The 18,047-nt window shown below is 45.4% G+C and overlaps 1 protein-coding gene across 1 annotated transcript; it reads right to left on the bottom strand.

Annotated features, from left to right (window-relative positions):
• Nucleotides 1-2,209: 2,209 nt before the first annotated feature.
• LOC115145231 (splicing factor, arginine/serine-rich 19-like) lies at nt 2,210-18,024 on the bottom strand. The gene is given in 6 exon segments (XM_029686644.2): nt 2,210-2,768; nt 5,180-5,308; nt 6,944-7,225; nt 14,046-14,128; nt 14,269-16,162; nt 16,165-18,024. Coding segments are annotated over 6 exon segments (4,398 nt in total). The 3' UTR covers nt 2,210-2,618.
• Between the last annotated feature and the right edge of the window lie 23 nt (nt 18,025-18,047).

The following is an 18,047-nucleotide window of genomic DNA, read 5'->3' as shown; positions in this document are numbered from 1 at the left end:
AATTGAGAAAGCTCACTTTATTTAAACCTCAATGCCAACTTGTAGATTGTTGCTGTATAGATCATGTATTTTGGATGTTTTCAATGCATTTCCAACACTTTCAGATAATTGTTATAAAAATAAAATGGTGCATTAAAATGTCAAAAAGTATATTAATCTGGGTAACTCTTACAGCCTTAATAATTATATACTTACATAGTGTTGAGGTGCTCTTGATGTTGCTTGGAGTTAACTCTTTTGGGACTGTTTCATTGGTTCCAATTCTGACTAGTCAAACACTTGTAGAGAAACTGACTGAGGTGTTCACGCACTAACTACCGGAGACCTGACAATGAAAGGAAAGAGGGTGTGCTGATATATCCACCACAGTTTACACATCCCAGGCATCCGACACACGTTGACACACCTTCTCTAGCTTCAACTTCCAACATGATTCTATTTCTTGGGCGTCAACGAGTGACATTTTTAATATTTTGATTAGGACTTAAAATAAGCTCTAACCTTGTAGAAAATTTAACGTTTGAAACCATCAAGCTACAGAAGACTTCATTTTCATTGGTTGCTTTCAACAGTCAGCTCTGACGTCACAAGTCATATGATTTCAATGTGTATTACCTTTTTATTTTGTCTGTTTATTTACTGATAACACTAATAGAAAACAATGTAGACTCAGACTAAGCAGAGTAGTAGCGTGAAATTGCACCTAAAAACATGCTGAGTTTACAAAACATTAAGAACACCTGCTCTTTCCATGACAGTCTGACCAGGTGAAATCTATGATCCCTTATTGATGTCACTTGTTAAATCCACTTCAGTGCAGATGAAGGGAAGGACAGGTTAAAGAAGTATTTTTAAGCCTTGAGACAAGGAGTGTGTGTGCCATTCAGAGGGTGAATGGGCAAGACAAAATATTTAAGTGCCTTTGAACTGGGTATGGTATTAGGTGCCAGGTGCACCGGTTTGTGTCAAGAACTGCAACACTGCTGGGTTTTTCCACGTGCAACAGTTTCCCGTGTGTATCAATGGTCCACCCCTCAAAGGACATCCAGCCAATTTGACAACTGTGGCAAGCATTGGAGTCAACATGTGCCAGCATCCCTGTGGAACGCTTTGGACACCTTGTAATTTCCATGCCCCGACGAATTGAGGCTGTTCTGAAGGCACAAGGGGATGTGCAAGTACAACTCAATATTAGGAATAATGTTTGGTGAACTCGGTTTCGGCCTAAGGTTTCATGCTTTTGGTTGATAAGGGAAGGGGATGGAACTGGGCCTTAATCAGTTTATCAACTTTTTGACTAACTGACAGCCTTAATAATTATATACTTACATAGTTTCGGAGGTGCTCTTGATGTTGGTTGGAGTTGACTCTTTTGGGACTATTCCATTGGTTCCAATTCTGTCTGCCTGACTGGTCAAACAGTTGTAGAGATAAACTGACAGGAGTGTTCACCCACTAACAGAGACCTGACAATGAAAGGAACAAGCGCGATGATACATCCAACATAGTACACACATCCCAGGCACCCAACGCGCGTTGACTCACCACATAGCTTCAACTTCCAATGTGTAAACTCATCAAGTCGCAGGGGTACTTCATTTTCATGGTTGCTTTTAATGTTTAAATTGATGTCCGTTTATTGACTGATATCACGTGGTCATTGACTAGAAAAATTACTCACTAACACTAATAGAAACCAATGGAAACTCAAACAGACTTAGCACAGAGTAAGTGTCAAATTGCACCTAAAATCTATGGCCAGTTTTGCAGTTCCCTACTTTAAATGGGTAGGGTAAGGATTGTGTGGAGGATAAAACTGATCCTAGATCTGCCTCTGTGTATGACAGAGAGGGATACACAGATGCGTATAATTACTTTAGGCTGGTGTTTACATTCTTACATAACTTAAACAGTACCTACAGTATTTAAGCCTGGTTCAGAAACAGCATTGATAAAGAATCTATTACAAACAGTTCACTCAGTCAGTGACAAGTACGCTGCAAGCCTGTAAATCCATAGCTTGTAGGACAGTGACACCTTGCGTTCATTTATTTCGCTCTCTGCCTAAGCACTGATCAGAGTACAAAAACCTTCAGGGTTGGTTTCCCAGACACAGATTAAGCCTGGTCTTGGACTTAAAAGCGAACTCGCTTGTGCTCAGGAAACCTCCCCTCAAAGTAGGCTTCAAATAAAAGACGGGAACAGAAAATCAAGTGTCAAATCTCTATATTTAAACCAGCCGACCAACAACCTGACAGGTTTATACCACACAGAGAGAAAGGAGTCAGTGTAGTGTACTTACAGTATGTACAGTATGTGTGTGCGCGCACGTGTAAGTGTGTATGCATGTGTGTTCTGCATCGCTCCCATAACATTGTAATTTTTTTTATTCATATATTGTGCGTGTGTATATTTTGCGGATATCTACTCAATATTTCTGTACAGCAAGACACACAGGAGACGAGAGAGGGGGCGGTGCGGTTACGAGTTTACATGGGGACAGCAAATAGGGAGGTGAATAAAACAAATGTCACTCTACGGCCTCAGTGGGCCCAGTCACGTGCAAAGAGTGGGCAGCAGAACCAATGGGAGTAGTGTGAGAGCGACCCCTTCTCCAATCAATAGGAGGAATCCATCTCTCTGTCCTCCCTCACTTCCTCATCCATCTTTCGACCGTGCTTCCTGAAGTACTTGTACCTCTGAACATAAAGCTTGACCAGGTTGCTCACCTTGACCGGGTTGATCTCTCCATTTCGACTGTGGCAGATCTGAGGAGCAGAGACAACCACACACACACGCACACACACAGGTCGGTATTAGTCATAAACACACTATATCAAATTGCTGTTAAACTAACTACACAGTAATTTCGCTAGGCTGTAATTACTTACAATGTAACGTAATTACAACTTCCAATTGTTACTGTGTTGGAACATAGTTACATATTCTGCATTATAAACCGGGTAGTTTGCATCCTGGATGCTTATTTGCTGAAACAGTATTCCAGCCTTGTGTATATTAGACAATATACCACAGGTATGATGCAAAAACACTTGTTTTACTGTCCTTTTTTTATTATGTTTATAATAGCAATAAGGCACCTCTGAGGTTTGTGGTATATGGCCAATATACAGTTTCGCGTCGTGCATAAGAAAAGCCCTAGGCCAATGCCGTTTTAGAGAATTTGGCCTCACACTGAACAAAAATATAAACATACAACTATTTAAAAGATTTTACTGAGTCACAGATCATATAAGGAAATCAATTAAATAAATAAGGCCCTAATATATGGATTTCACATGACTGGAAATGCAGATATGCATCGATTGGTCACAGATACCAAAAAAAAAAAAGTATGGGCGTGGATTAGAAAACCAGTCAGTATTTTGTGCGACCACCATCTGCCTCATGCAGCGCGAGACATCGCCGTCGCATAGAGTTGATCAGGCTGTTTATTGTGGCCTGTGGAATGTTGTCACACTCTTCAATGGTTGTGAGAAGTTGATGGATATTGACGGGAACTGGAACACGTTGTCGTAAACGTCGACCCAGGGCATCCCAAACATGCTCAATGGGTGACATATCTGGTGAGTGTGCAGGCCATGAAAGAACTGGGACATTTTCAGCTTCTAGGAATTGTGTACAGATCCTTGCGACATGAGGCCATGTGTTATTATGCAGAAACATGAGGTGACGGCGGTAGATGAATGGCACGACAACGGGCCTCAGGATCTCATCAGTGTCTCTGTTCATTCAAATTGCCTTCGAGAAATTGCAATCGTGTTAGTTGTCCGTAGCTTATGCCTGCCCATACTATAACCCCACCCCCACCATGGGGCACTCCATTCACAACATTGACATCAGCATACCGTTCTCAAACACAATGCCACACACAGTGTCTGCCATCTGCCCAGTACAATTGAAAACGGGATTCATCCGTGAAAAGCACACTTCTCCAGCTTGCCAGTGGCCATCGAAGGTGAGCATTTGCCCACTGAACAGTTACGACGCCAAAACTGTAGTCAGGTCAAGACCCTGGTGAGGACTACGAGCATGCAGATGAGCTTTCCCTGAGACAGTTTCTGACAGTTTGTGCAGAAATTCTTCGGTTGTGCATACCCACAGTTTCATCAGCTGTCCGGGTGGCTGGTCTCAGACGATGCCGCAGTTGAAGAAGCCGGATGTGGAAGTCCCGGGCTGGCGTGGTTACACGTGGTCTACGGTTCTTATGAACATTACATTCTCTGGCAACAGCTCTGGTGGACATACCTGCAGTCAGCATGCCAATTGCATGCTCCATCAACTTGGGACATCTGTGGCAGTGACAAACCGGGACATTTTAGAGTGACCTTTTCTCGTTCCCAGCACAGGGTGCAACTGTGTAATGATCATGCTGTTTAATAAGCTTCTTGATATGCCACACCTATCAGGTGGATGGATTATCTTGGCAAAGGAGAATGCTCACAAACAGAGATGTAAACCAATTTGTGCACAAAATTGAGAGAAATAAGCTTTTTGAACACGTTATTTTTTTAAAATATTATATTACAGCTCATGAAACATGGGACCAACACTTAACCTGTTGCGTTTATATTTTTGTTCAGTGTATAGGCCAATATATAACACCCCCTCGGGCCTTATTGCTTAAATATTCTACACTCCCTCTGGCCTTATTTCTGAAGTCTACTTCCAACAACTGCCAATACCTGTTTGTGGAAATTCTATAAACATTCACAAACAAGTCAAAAGTAATTGTATCGACACCACACCACTCAGTCTAGTAATTATGCCAATATTTTAACATTGTGTTAGCCAATCTATTAAAATGTCACAAACAGGTTGTTATTCCTATGAAACAAAATGCACCTACACTCCATTACTGAGAGACACTACAACCTAAACCCAAAAGCCTGACCATTGGTGGAGCAGACTTTTTTGTTCCAGCCCAGCACTAACACACCTGATTCAACTGTTTATCAAGTCATTCATAGAATAAGGTGTTTGTTTTACACCATAGAATAACAAAGTTAACACTGTGCTAAGCCACGTAACACTGTGTGCCTAGCCACTTAATAACAGCGTACTTAAACCATGTAATAACACTAATAACATTGTTCTAAACCATGTAATAACAAGGTAATAAAGCCAAAGCAGGTTTATGGTTAGAGGGCTGGGTTACCTTGTGCACTGCCTTTCTCAGGATGTCCTTGTAGTCGTCCTTGTTGATGTCTTTACGCTGGTAGTAAGGCTTAATGGCCAGCTTCACCTCCTCCACCGCACGCTCCTGAGTGTGGAGCTTCTTCAGGTACTGAGAGCGAGATAAATAAAATAAGAGGTGCAGTACTAGTGTTGCACAGTATACCGAAACGTCACAACTTTTCAGATACCAGAGCATGAAAAACTGTTTTGCAGTAGAATTTGTTACTTTCGGTACTTCTGTCAAATGTGTCTCACAGGTCAAGCCGTTCTTATCAGCGCAGTCGACCCCTTATTATAGAGGGCACAGTGCCTGCTCCACTTGCTAGCCTGCACTGAGAGTCTGGGCTGCATTCATATAAGTTCCCACTCATACTGCACAGAAGTTAACAGACTTGAATAATGCGACAAGGCATGTAGATGTTGAAACTGTTACTGATTCGCAAAACAAAGTCAATACAGACTAGAACCCTTTACAATGGAAGAATATACCGATAGTTTCCAGCTTTGTAGGCTAACTTTCCTTGCTAGGTGACAGCTAAAGCTAACTGTCACACCCTGGTCTTAGTATTTTCTTTATGATTTTGATCAGGCCAGGGTGTGACATGGGTTATTTTATGTGGTGTGTTTTGTCTAGGGGTTTGTTGTAGGTTATGGGATAGTGGTTAGTGTGGTTGTCTAGAATAGTCTATGGCTGCCTGTAGTGGTTCTCAATCAGAGGCAGGTATTTATCGTTGTCTCTGATTGGGAACCATATTTAGGCAGCCATATTCTTAGAGTTTTTCGTGGGTGATTGTTCCCGTCTCTGTGTTTGTTTGCACCAGATAAGGCTGTTTAGGTTTTCACGTTACGTTTATTGTTTTGTATTGTTCGTGTTTATCTTTTATTAAAAGATGTATCGAAATAACCACACTGCATTTTGGTCCGCCTCTCTTTCCACACAAGAAAACCGTAACACTAACATCAATTCACTACCCTAGACTTTGTTTGTGATGATATGCAAACTAAGGCATAATATTGATTCCATAGCTGATTGCCAATAAAAACTTTATAGATTCACTTATTCGGTCTCTTTCTCATCTCTCCAAAAGACGATCTATTGCCTCGTGAATGACATCATTACTCATTAAAGAAACAAACATTCTCATGAAAAAGCTACTTCTATACAAATGCTGTTGATAAAAAGTGTCCCAAAATGGAAGGGAAATGGTTTGTCATCTGTAGCCCCATGGAATCAACCAAAAACAAGCTCAATAACTCAATGCATGCACACACTCCTATTGAATATGCATTCACCTGTATTGTGGATATGCTACAGATTTATTTACCATTGAAATAAATGATTACCATTATGTAGTTAGACCGTTTTTACCTAAGTCAAACTGATTGCATAATTGATTCATTAATGCATACATGGCTGTCTCTAAATTTTTTAATTTTTTAAAAATGCAAATATGTTGATGCCCAACGATTGAACAGAGCAGTAGCTGAGCATATCTGTCTGGATCATGTGCCATTCTGTAACTTTGGCTAATATGCCTTTTTTTTTGTACCTCGGTATCGTTTTGGTATTGAACATCGTGATACAAAACCTAGTATCAGTAATGAAGTCAACATTCTGGTATTGTGCCAACACTATGCAGTACTGTACTGATAGTCAGAAGACCTTATTCCTTTCCACACACACACACATCAGTAATTGGAAGATATGAGAGTGGTAGAAAGACATGGTTTTTAATGGTGCTACCTTGTCAGGGTCCTTGCTCTCGTTGTCCCAGCCTATATCACTGGAGTCTCCGGACCCTCCCGAGAACCCAGAGGGCATGAGAGGGGGCGGGGTCTGGGCACAGCCGCCACCCAAAGACATGCCACGGTGCAGGTGGTTGGGCGGGGTTTTGGTGCAGCCCACCAATGGGAGAGCGTTGTGCAGGATGAACGGAGCAGGGGTGGGGCCAGGGGAAGGAGGAACCTGGGAGGAGGAAGAAGGGGCATGCTGCGATGAATGGTTCTGATTGGTTTGGGAGAGAATCTGCAAGAGAGAGAGATGGAAGGTATGATGAGAAATGGTTGGTCAGATATCGAACACCTTCAAAACAATCCAAGACAAATATGAAACACGTATACAGTGCCTTCAGAAAGTATTTACCTCCTTTGACTTTTTCCACATTTTAATGTGTTACAGCCGGAATTTAAAATGAATTCAATTGAGACTTTGTGTCACTGGACTACACACAATACCACACAATGTCAAAGTGGAATTATGTTTTTAGAAATGAAAGGCTGAAGTGTCTTTAGTCAACAAATATACAACCTCTTCAGGAGGTTCAGGACCAAAAATGTGCTTAACAAGTCACATAAGTTGCATTGACTCACTGTGTGCAATATTGGTTTTACTTTTTTTATTTCACCAGGTAGGCTAGTTGAGAACAAGTTCTCATTTACAACTGCGACCTGGCCAAGATAAAGCAAAGCAGTTCGACACATGGAGTAAACAAACATACAGTCAATAAATAATACAGTAGAAAAAGTCTATATACAGTATGTGCAAATGAGGTAGGATAAAGGAGGTAAAGGCAATAAATAGGCCATGGTGGCGAAGTAATCACAATATAGCAATTAAACACTGGAATGGTAGATGTGCAGAATATATAGAGAGTCGGCCCGAGAATGAATGAATGAATAAATAAGTGTGTGTGTGATATATATAATATATATATATGTATATATGAATGTGCAAGTAGAGATATTGGGGTGCAAAGGAGCAAGATAAATAAACACAGTATGGGGATGAGGTAGTTGGATGGGCTATTTACAGATGGGCCATGTACAGATGGGCCATGTACAGATGGGCCATGTACAGATGCAGTGATCTGTGAGCTGCTCTGACAGCTGGTGCTTAAAAGCTAGTGAGGGAGATACGAGTCTCCAGCTTCAGTGATTTTTGCAGTTCGTTCCAGTCATTGGCAGCAGAGAACTGGGAGGAAAGGCGGCCAAAGGAAGAATTGGCTTTGGGGGTGACCAGTGAGATACACCTGCTGGAGCACATGCTACGGGTGGGTGCTGCTATGATGACCAGTGAGCTGAGTTAAGGCAGGGCTTTACCTAGCAGACTTGTACATGACCTGGAGCCAGTGGGTTTGGCGACGAGTATGAAGCGAGGGCCAGCCAACGAGAGAGAACAGGTCGCAGTGGTGGGTAGTATATGGGGCTTTTTGGTGACAAAACGAATGGCACTGTGATAGACTGCATCCAGTTTGTTGAGTAGAGTGTTGGGAGGCAATTTTATAGATGACATCACCGAAGTCGAGGATCGGTAGGATTGTCGGTTTTAGGATGCTTTGGTATGGTTATTTAATTTTCGATTGGAGATGCATGAGTGAAGGATGCTTTGTTGCGAAATAGGATGCCGATTCTAGATTTAATTTTCGATTGGAGATGCTTAATGTGAGTCTGGAAGGAGAGTTTAAAGTCTAACCAGACACCTAGGTATTTGTAGTTGTCCACATATTCTAAGTCAGAACCGTCCAGAGTAAAGGTCGAACCGATTAATCGGAATGGCCAATTAATTAGGGCCGATTTCAAGTTTTCATAACAATCGGAAATTGGACTTTTTGGGCGCCGATTTGCCGATTTTTAAAATTTATATATATATATATATATATATATATATATATATATTTTATACCTTTATTTAACTAGGCAAGTCAGTTAAGAACACATTCTTATTTTCAATGAAGGCCTAGGAACGATGGGTTAACTGCCTCGTTCAGAGGCAGAATGACAGATTTTCACCTTGTCAGCTCGGGGGATCCAATCTTGCAGCCTTACAGAACTTGTCCAACGCAATTAACGACCTGCCTCTCTTGTTGCACTCCACAAGGAGACTGCCTGTTACGCGAATGCAGTAAGCCTTGAGCGAGGCTGAGGTGCACCCATGACCAGCTCTGAAACCAGATTGCATAGCGGAGAAGGTATGGTGGGATTCGAAAATGGTTGGTAATCTGTTTGTTAACTCTATCAGAGAAGTAGTTGGTCGAAGACCTTAGAAAGGCAGGGTAGGATAGATATAGGTCTGTAGCAGTTTGGGTCTGAGCGAGGTGTGCACCCATCCCCCAGATTTGAAGAGGGGGATGACCGCAGCAGCAGGGTAGGATAGATATAGGTTTAGCCAATCTTTTGGAATCTCAGACGATACACGATACGAAAGAGAGGTTGAACAGGCTAGTGATAGGGGTTGCAACAATTTCGAAAAGATAATTTTAGAAAGAGAGGGTCCAGATTGTCTAGCCCAGCTGATAATAGCATTTAACATTATTTTTGAATTACTTCATCTCTGTAACCCACATACAATTATCTGAAAAGGTCCCTCAGTCAAGTAGTGCATTTCAAACACAGATTCAACCACAAAGATCGGGGAGTTTTTCCAATGCCTTGCAGACATTGAATATCCCTTTGTGCATGGTGAAGTTATTAATTACACTTTGAATGGTGCAGCAATACACCCAATCACTAAAAAGATACAGGAGTCCTTCCCAACTCAGTTGCCAGAGAGGAAGGAAACCCCTCAGGGATTTCACCATGAGGCCAATGGTGATTAAAAAAAAGAAGCTTTTTAAATCCCTCCCAATTTTGATCTTGTCTCATTACTGCAACTCCAACGGTTTCGGGAGGTGAAGGTCGAGTCATGCGTCCTCCAAAACATGACCCGCCCGCTTAACTCAGAAGCACCAATGTGTGGAAGGAAACACCGTTCACCTGATGACCGAGGTCTGAAGTCTGACAATTTTTGGGGACTTCCTCTGACACCTCCTAGTATATACAGTGGGGCAAAAAAGTATTTAGTCAGCCACCAATTGTGCAAGTTCTCCCACTTGAAAAGATGAGAAAGGCCTGTAATTTTGATCATAGGTACACTTCAACTATGACAGACAAAATGAGGAAAAAAAACAACAGAAAAATCACATTGTAGGATTTTTAATGAATTTATTTGCAAATTATGGTGGAAATTATTTGATCACCTACAAACAAGCAAGATTTCTGGCTCTCACAGACCTGTAACTTCTTCTTTAAGAGGCTCCTCTGTCCTCCACTCGTTACCTGTATTAATGGCACCTGTTTGAACTTGTTATCAGTATAAAAGACACCTGTCCACAACCTCAAACAATCACACTCCAAACTCCACTATGGCCAAGACCAAAGGACACCAGAAACAAAGTTGTAGACCTGCACCAGGCTGGGAAGACTACATCTGCAGTAGGTAAGCAGCTTGGTTTGAAGAAATCAACTGTGGGAGCAATTATTAGGAAATGGAAGACATACAAGACCACTGATAATCTCCCTCGATCTGGGGCTCCACGCAAGATCTCACACCGTGGGGTCAAAATGATCACAAGAACGGTGAGCAAAAATCCCAGAACCACACGGGGGGACCTAGTGAATGACCTGCAGAGAGCTGGGACCAAAGTAACAAAGCCTACAATCAGTAACACATTACACCGCCAGGGACTCAAATCCTGCAGTGCCAGACGTGTCCCCCTGCTTAACCAGTACATGTCCAGGCCCGTCTGAAGTTTGCTAGAGAGCATTTGGATGATCCAGAAGAAGATTGGGAGAATGGCATATGGTCAGATGAAACCAAAATAGAACTTTTTGGTAAAAACTCAACTCGTCGTGTTTGGAGGACAAAGAATGCTGAGTTGCATCCAAAGAACACCATACCTACTGTGAAGCATGGGGGTGGAAACATCATGCTTTGGGGCTGTTTTTCTGCAAAGGGACCAGGACGACTGATCCGTGTAAAGGAAAGAATGAATGGGGCCATGTATCGTGAGATTTTGAGTGAAAACCTCCTTCCATCAGCAAGGGCATTGAAGATGAAACGTGGCTGGGTCTTTCAGTATGACAATGATCCCAAACACACCGCCCGGGCAACAAAGGAGTGGCTTCGTAAGAAGCATTTCAAGGTCCTGGAGTGGCCTAGCCAGTCTCCAGATCTCAACCCCATAGAAAATCTTTGGAGGGAGTTGAAAGTCCGTGTTGCCCAGCAACAGCCCCAAAACATCACTGCTCTAGAGGAGATCTGCATGGAGGAATGGGCCAAAATACCAGCAACAGTGTGTGAAAACCTTGTGAAGACTTACAGAAAACGTTTGACCTCTGTCATTGCCAACAAATGGGATATAACAAAGTATTGAGATAAACTTTTGTTATTGACCAAATACTTATTTTCCACCATAATTTGCAAATAAATTCATTAAAAAATCCTACAATGTGATTTTCTGGATTTTTTTTCTCATTTTGACTGTCATCGTTAAAGTGTACCGATGATGAAAATGACAGGCCTCATCTTTTTAAGTGGAAGAACTTGCACAATTGGTGGCTGACTAAATACTGTTTTGCCCCACTGTATATTCGTGCAACGATTGTGCTTTTTCACAAATGCACTTTTGTTAAATCATCCCCCGTTTCGTGAAATTGGCTGTCTTTGTTAGGAATCACTGCATGTACCCTGACTGCGTCGCACAGAACGCAGGAGAAGTGACACAATTTCCCTAGTTAAAAGAAATTCATGTTAGCAGGCAATATTAACTAAATACACAGGTTTAAAAATATATAGTTGTGTATTGATTTTAAGAAAAGGCGTTGATGTTAATGGTTAGATACACATTTGTGCAACGACAGTGCTTTTTTCGCGAATGCGCTTGTTAAATCACCTGTTTGGCAAAGTAGGCTATGATTCAATGATAAATTAACAGCCACCGTATCGATTATATGCAACGCAGGACAAGCTAGATAAACTAGTAATATCATCAACCATGTGTAGTTAACTAGTGATTATGTTAAGATTGATGGGTTTTTTATAAGATAAGTTTAATGCTAGCTAGCACCTTACCTTGGCTCCCTTGCTGCACTCGCATAACAGGTAGTTAGACTGCCACGCAGTCTCCTCGTGGAGTGCAACGTAATCGGCCATGATCGGTGTCCAAAAATGCTGATTACCGATTGTTATGAAAACTTGAAATCGGCCCCAATTAAATAGTCCATTCCGATTAATTGGTCGACCTCTATTCCCCATCATCTGACCACTTCCGCATTGAGCGTGTCACTGGTACTTCCTGCTATAGTTTTCGCTTGTAAGCAGGAATCAGGAGGATAGAATTATGGTCAGATTTGCCAAATGGAGGGCGTTGTACAAGTGTGTCTCCATGTGTGGAGTAAAGGTGGTCTAGAGTTTTTTCCCCTTTGGTGACACTCTTGTAGAAATTACGGAAAATGGATTTAAGTTTGCCTACATTAAAGTCCCCGGACACTAGGAGCACCGCTTCTATTTTCTTGTTAAGTGCGATCTTAGTACCAGCATCGGTTTGTGATGGTAAATAGATGGCTACGAAAAATATAGATGAAAACTTGGTCGACTTGCTTAGTTAAATAAAGGTCAAATTAAAATGTACACAAAACAAATTGTGTTGTCTACAGCTTATCTATCATGAGGTATTCAACCTCAGGCGAGAAATACCTCAACATCCTTAATATTAGACATCGTGCACCAGCTGTTATTGACAAATAGACACACCACCACCCCTCTTCTTACCAGACGTAGAAAAACCCAGCCAACTGTTTATTATCCGTGTTGTCGTTCAGCCACGACGATTTTACAGATCGTCTTGAACGGAGCTCATCCAGCTCATCAAACGCATTAACCTGTAGTTAACCGCCCAGCCCGTGAACGGGACCGTTATCATCATCTGACACTAATTAGCATAACGCAACGGACATAAATCTTCATGGAAAATATTCCTATTCATGAAAATCACAAGTGAAATATATTGGAACACAGCTTAGCTGGAACAGCTTAGCCTTTTGTTAATCTCATATTGCTAGCAGCAGGCAAACTTGTCACGGAAATCAGAAAAGCAATCAAATTAAATTGTTTACCTTTGATGAACTTTGGATGTTTTCACTCACGAGACTCCCAGGTAGACAGCCAAAGTAATTTTTTCCCAAAATATTATTTTTGTCGGCGAAATAGCTCCGTTTGTTCTTCACATTTGGCTGAGAAATCGCCCGGAAATTGCGGTCACCACAACACCGAAAAATATTCCAAATTAGCTCCATAATATCGACAGAAACATGGCAAACGTTTAGAATCCATCCTCAAGGTGTTTTTCTAATATCTATTCGATAATATATCCGTCGGGACAATTCCTTTTTCTCTAGGACCGATTGGAGTAATGGCTACCTCTGCACTTTACGCGAGAATCTCTCTCGGAGCCACCATGTGCCCCCATACGCCTATTCTTCAACAGAAATGCGTAAAACTACATCACAATGCTGTAGACACCTTGGGGAATACATAGAAAGCGTAAGCTCGTTGATGGTACATTCACAGCCATAAAGGGAGTCATTGGAACACAGCGCTTTCAAAACCTGGGGCACTTCCGGATTGGATTTTTCTCAGGCTTTCGCCTGCAACATCAGTTCTGTTATACACAGACAATATCTTTACAGTTTTGGAAACGTTAGAGTGTTTTCTATCCAAAGCTGTCATTTATATGCATGTCCTAGCATCTTTTCCTGACAAAATATCCCGTTTAAAACGGGAACATGTTTTTTCCAAAAATGAAAATACTGCCCCCTAACACCAAGAGGTTAACACTTTTTTGGTTACTACATAATTCCATAGGTGTTATTTCCTTGTTTAGATGTCTTCACTATTATTCTACAATGTAGAAAATAGTAAAAAGAAAAGAAAAACCCCGGAATGAGTAGGTGTGTCCAAACATTTAACTAGTACTGTATATATACCCCCACACTGATAACGGAATATAATTACTCAAAGACACACACACCTGGCTGGTAGCATGGATGAACTCCTGGGCTTTGGCTCTACTTGCGATATTGGCCTCTTCCATCTTAAACAGCAGAGCTGTCACTGAAATACAGAGAGCATGGGGTTAGTAAAATCTTATACATATTATATACACTTCATAGTAGCAACAGGAATACACAAAAACGTACCAAAACTGCACCTGTTGACATTATTATAATGAATGCTACTGACAAGAGACTTACATGCTAAAACTCCTCCGGCCGTGCAGTCCACTCCTGTCTGCAGACTCCAGGGGAGGGTAGGGGCAGCAGGAGGGGGAGGTGGCAGCTTGTTTGCAGAGGAGGAAGAAACAGAAGAGGAGGAGGAGGAGGGGTCTGTGGAGGAAGGAGGAAAGGAAAGCGAGGCGAAGGCAGAGACAGATGAGGAGGAACAAGGGGGTGAGGCCAGGGATTTGGGGTCTTCGTCTAGAGGGAGTGGCTTCATGTTGGAGGGGCCGTACCGTGAGAGGCCTCCCTCCTGGGACGAGGGACTGGAGGGGGACAGGTTGAGGGTGCTCTGGGTCTGAGCAGGGCAGTCCTCGGGTAGGAAAGAGGGCTCAGGAGTCTTACAGCTGCTGTCCACTGTCTGAGAGTCGGGAGATGACTCCCGAGCATCACGCGAGGCGGTGAGGGAGGGCGGAGGGGTGTGGGGGGGTGAGGAGGACGGGGGGAGGACACTGTTGGAAGAGGATGATGAAGAGGATGAGGGGGTTGGACCAGCTGGACCAGAGTGCGGAGTGGAGGGTTTAGCCCCCACTCCTGATTGGATGTCGGAGGAAGACCCACCCCAGCCGCCGCCCTCAGTGCTACAGTTGGCTATAGCGCCATCCACGTCCGTCAAACCGCTGGCTAGGCCTTTCTCTCCCCGCGTCTTCTTCGCCAGCCGCCTCCTACGCTTGGTTGCTAGGGACAATGAGGGCGAAGACGCCGAGGAAGATGTGGAGGTGGTAGAGCTGGGCTTGGCCTTCTTGGACTTCAGCGCTGCCACCGTGGGATTAGCCAGCAAGGAGGAAGGTGGAACGGCCAGGGAACTGCGTTTGCCCACCTTCCCCAGGTCCTTGTTGCGTCCACTCAGCAATAGAGGCTCAGAGCACGGCTTGAGGAACGGAGATCTGCTCTCATTGTCCCTCCTAAAGACCACGGCAATGGAGCCTCCCACCACCGGCCCCCCAGAGCCCCCTACTGTCCCGCCCACCCCGAGGTGCTCCATGCCCAGCTTCCCCGAGCCCACCGGGCCCCCCGTGGTGCTGCTCACGCCCTCGCGCACCAGCACTGACACTTTGGACTGCAGCTTGGCTTTCCTCCCACCTCCACTTAATTTCTTGGACCTGCCAGACCGACCAGACTCTTTCTTTCCTCCTTTTTCCCCACGCTGTTTCTCCTTCCCTATCTTCCGCCCTCGTTTGGCCGAGGGGAGGGTGGCTGGGGCGGAGGCCAGGCCGGGGGTGGCCTGGGTTGGGGAGAGTGAGGAGGTGGAGAGCTCCTTACCTTTAGGTCGAACCGAGGAGGAAGAGGACGACTTGGACTGACCAGCTTTCTTGCCCGTTCGTGATTTCTTCTTGAAGTAGTGGCGTCCAGGTTTGGTAGCGGTCTTGGGTTTGGCGCTGAGGGCAGCGGGTTCCAGAAGCTGGGGAGGGGAGTCTTCTATAGAGGGGTAGTCTGAATCCAGAGCCTCCCCGTCCAAAGAATGCATGTCTATCTCCAGTTTGTCTGAGAAGTGGTCCGAGTCATAGCCATGGTAATGTGACGGTGGAGAGAGGGAGAGGCTCCCAGGCCGGCCAATGCTGTCTTCTAACTCTTCGTCCGAGCGCCGATGGCTCTTCTTCTTCCTCTTGTGGGGCTTTTCGGAGCCCTGGGAGGGGCTGCGGGGGGAGGATGGAGCCAGCGGGGGGGATCCGGGGAGAGTGGTGGTGGTGGTCGTGGTGACCGTGATGGTTCGCTTAATGGCGAACAGGTCAGAGCCATTGAGATCCTGGATGGATGGCGGCACCACGGGTCGACCATCTCGACGTCTCTCCCTGTCCCTTTCTCTGTCCTGGTGCATTTCTCTGTCCCTTTCTCTGTCCTGGTGCCTTTCTCTGTGCCTTTCTCTGTCCTGTGCCTTTCTCTGTCCTGGTGCCTTTCTCTGTGCCTTTCTCTGTCCTGGTGCCTTTCTCTGTGCCTTTCTCTGTCCTGGTGCCTTTCTCTGTGCCTTTCTCTGTCCTGGTGCCTGTCCCTTTCCCGGTGCCTTGGTTCTACGCTTCCTTTGGACCTCTTGGAGCTGCCTCTTTCTTGGCTGGTTGATTTGCGGACGCCGTCTCGCTCTCTTTCCCTCTTTATCCGGCTAGAGTCTCCATCCCTCTCCCTTCTCCGGGTGTCATCTTTCTTTCTGTCCTTGTCTCGATCACCGTCTCGTTCCCCAACTCTGTCTCTGTACCGGTCTCTGTCTCTCTCTCTGTGTCTGTCCTCTGAAGTGTTTGACCAGGAGCGGCCCCCGTGGGCCTGCTGCGCTGAGGTGTTTTGTGAGCGGGGGCGTGCTGAAGATTCCGGGGTGCTCCGTCGTCTCTTCTTCCTCTTCCTGCTGTCGCTTCTGCTGCTCCTCCCTCTCTCCTTCTCCACTTTTGTTTTCTTCTCTTTCTCACTCCGCCGCCCCCTCTCCCTGTGTCTTTCCTTCCTCTCCCCACCATTCTCTCTACCACCATCCTTTTCTTTCCTTTTCTTCCTCCTCCTCTCCTCCTCCTGCTCCTCCTCCCCTACCTTGCACTCCTTTCGCTTGCGCCGCTCCCTCTCCTTGGAGCTCTTGTGGCTCTTGTTCTTCTCTGCAGTGAGTGGGGAGGGGGCCAGAGGGACGGTGTGAGGAGACGGTGGGAGGTGCTGAGGCGAGAGGGAAGAGGGGAAGGAGGAGCGGTATCTCGCATTACGCCGGCTGACCAGCTTCCTCCTCAGATCTCCTACCCCGACCACCACCAGCTCCTCCTCTTCTTCTTCTTCCTCCTCCTCATCCATGGGCTCCCCATCCTCCCTGCCAGGCATCACCAGCCCCACCCAGTCCCCCTCAGCCCGCACAGACACAAAGCTATCCCCGTCCAACACCCTCAGGATCCTCTCCGGCTTGGCTCCCCTGTGGAGGAAAGGACTGCCAGAGGAGATGGGGAGGACGAGAGGAAGGACTCCTTCCCGGCCTCTCTCCTCCCTCTTTCCTCCATCCCTCTCAGTGGCCCCAACGATCTCACCCTCCTCAATCTCAGAGTGGTCCGAGTGGTTCGCCTTCTCTCGCCTGTCCCGTACTTTCACCCGGGGCTCTTTGGTTCGGTCCAGCCTCCTCCGAAGGGGGAGAGGGAGGGAGCGCGGTGAGAGCGGGGGAACAGAGAGAGCGTCCGTGGAGTCTGGAGGAGCATTGTCTTTCTCCTCTCCTCCTGTCCTCCCCGTCTCTACCTTCATTCTCTTCCCTCTAGCATCGCTCCCCATGCTGCTCACGCTGTTCCCTCTCTCCCTCCCTCCCCCCGTCTCACGCTCCCCTTCCTCACTCTCTGAGGGGGGAGAGCCGGTCGGATCAAAGGGGTCGTACTTTTCCCCTTCCTCCTCCGCCGCTCCTTCCTCTCTCTCTCCTTCCGTGGGGTGAAATGGGTCGTAAATCTCCGTCTCGAGCTCTTTTTGTCCGTTGGTGCCCACAAGGGGTGAGAGGCATAACAAGGGATCTGAGGAGGAGAACGAGGGGTCAGAGTGAGAGGGGGGAGCCAGGGAGGCAGAAGTGGAGGACACCACATCACCCATCATCATGCTGTTGGCACTTCCCTCCTGGATATCATTGTTGTAGCCGGTTGCCACGGCACCAGGAGAGGAGGATGAAGAGGAAGGTGGGGAGGCGGGAGAGGAGGAAGATGTGGAGGAGGGCAGGGGGCTCTTGGCAGTCTCTGTAATCCCGTGAGGAGGAGGGACATCAGGCATCCCTTTAAGGCATGGGATTTGAGTTAAGTCCATGGCCAGGATGAGAGCTGGGCCTG

Source organism: Oncorhynchus nerka, linkage group LG17 (genome assembly GCF_034236695.1).
Source record: "Oncorhynchus nerka isolate Pitt River linkage group LG17, Oner_Uvic_2.0, whole genome shotgun sequence".
Lineage (NCBI taxonomy): Eukaryota > Metazoa > Chordata > Actinopteri > Salmoniformes > Salmonidae > Oncorhynchus > Oncorhynchus nerka.
The sequence above is the reverse complement of the archived record's forward strand: the minus strand, read 5'-3'. Positions and strand labels throughout refer to the sequence as shown.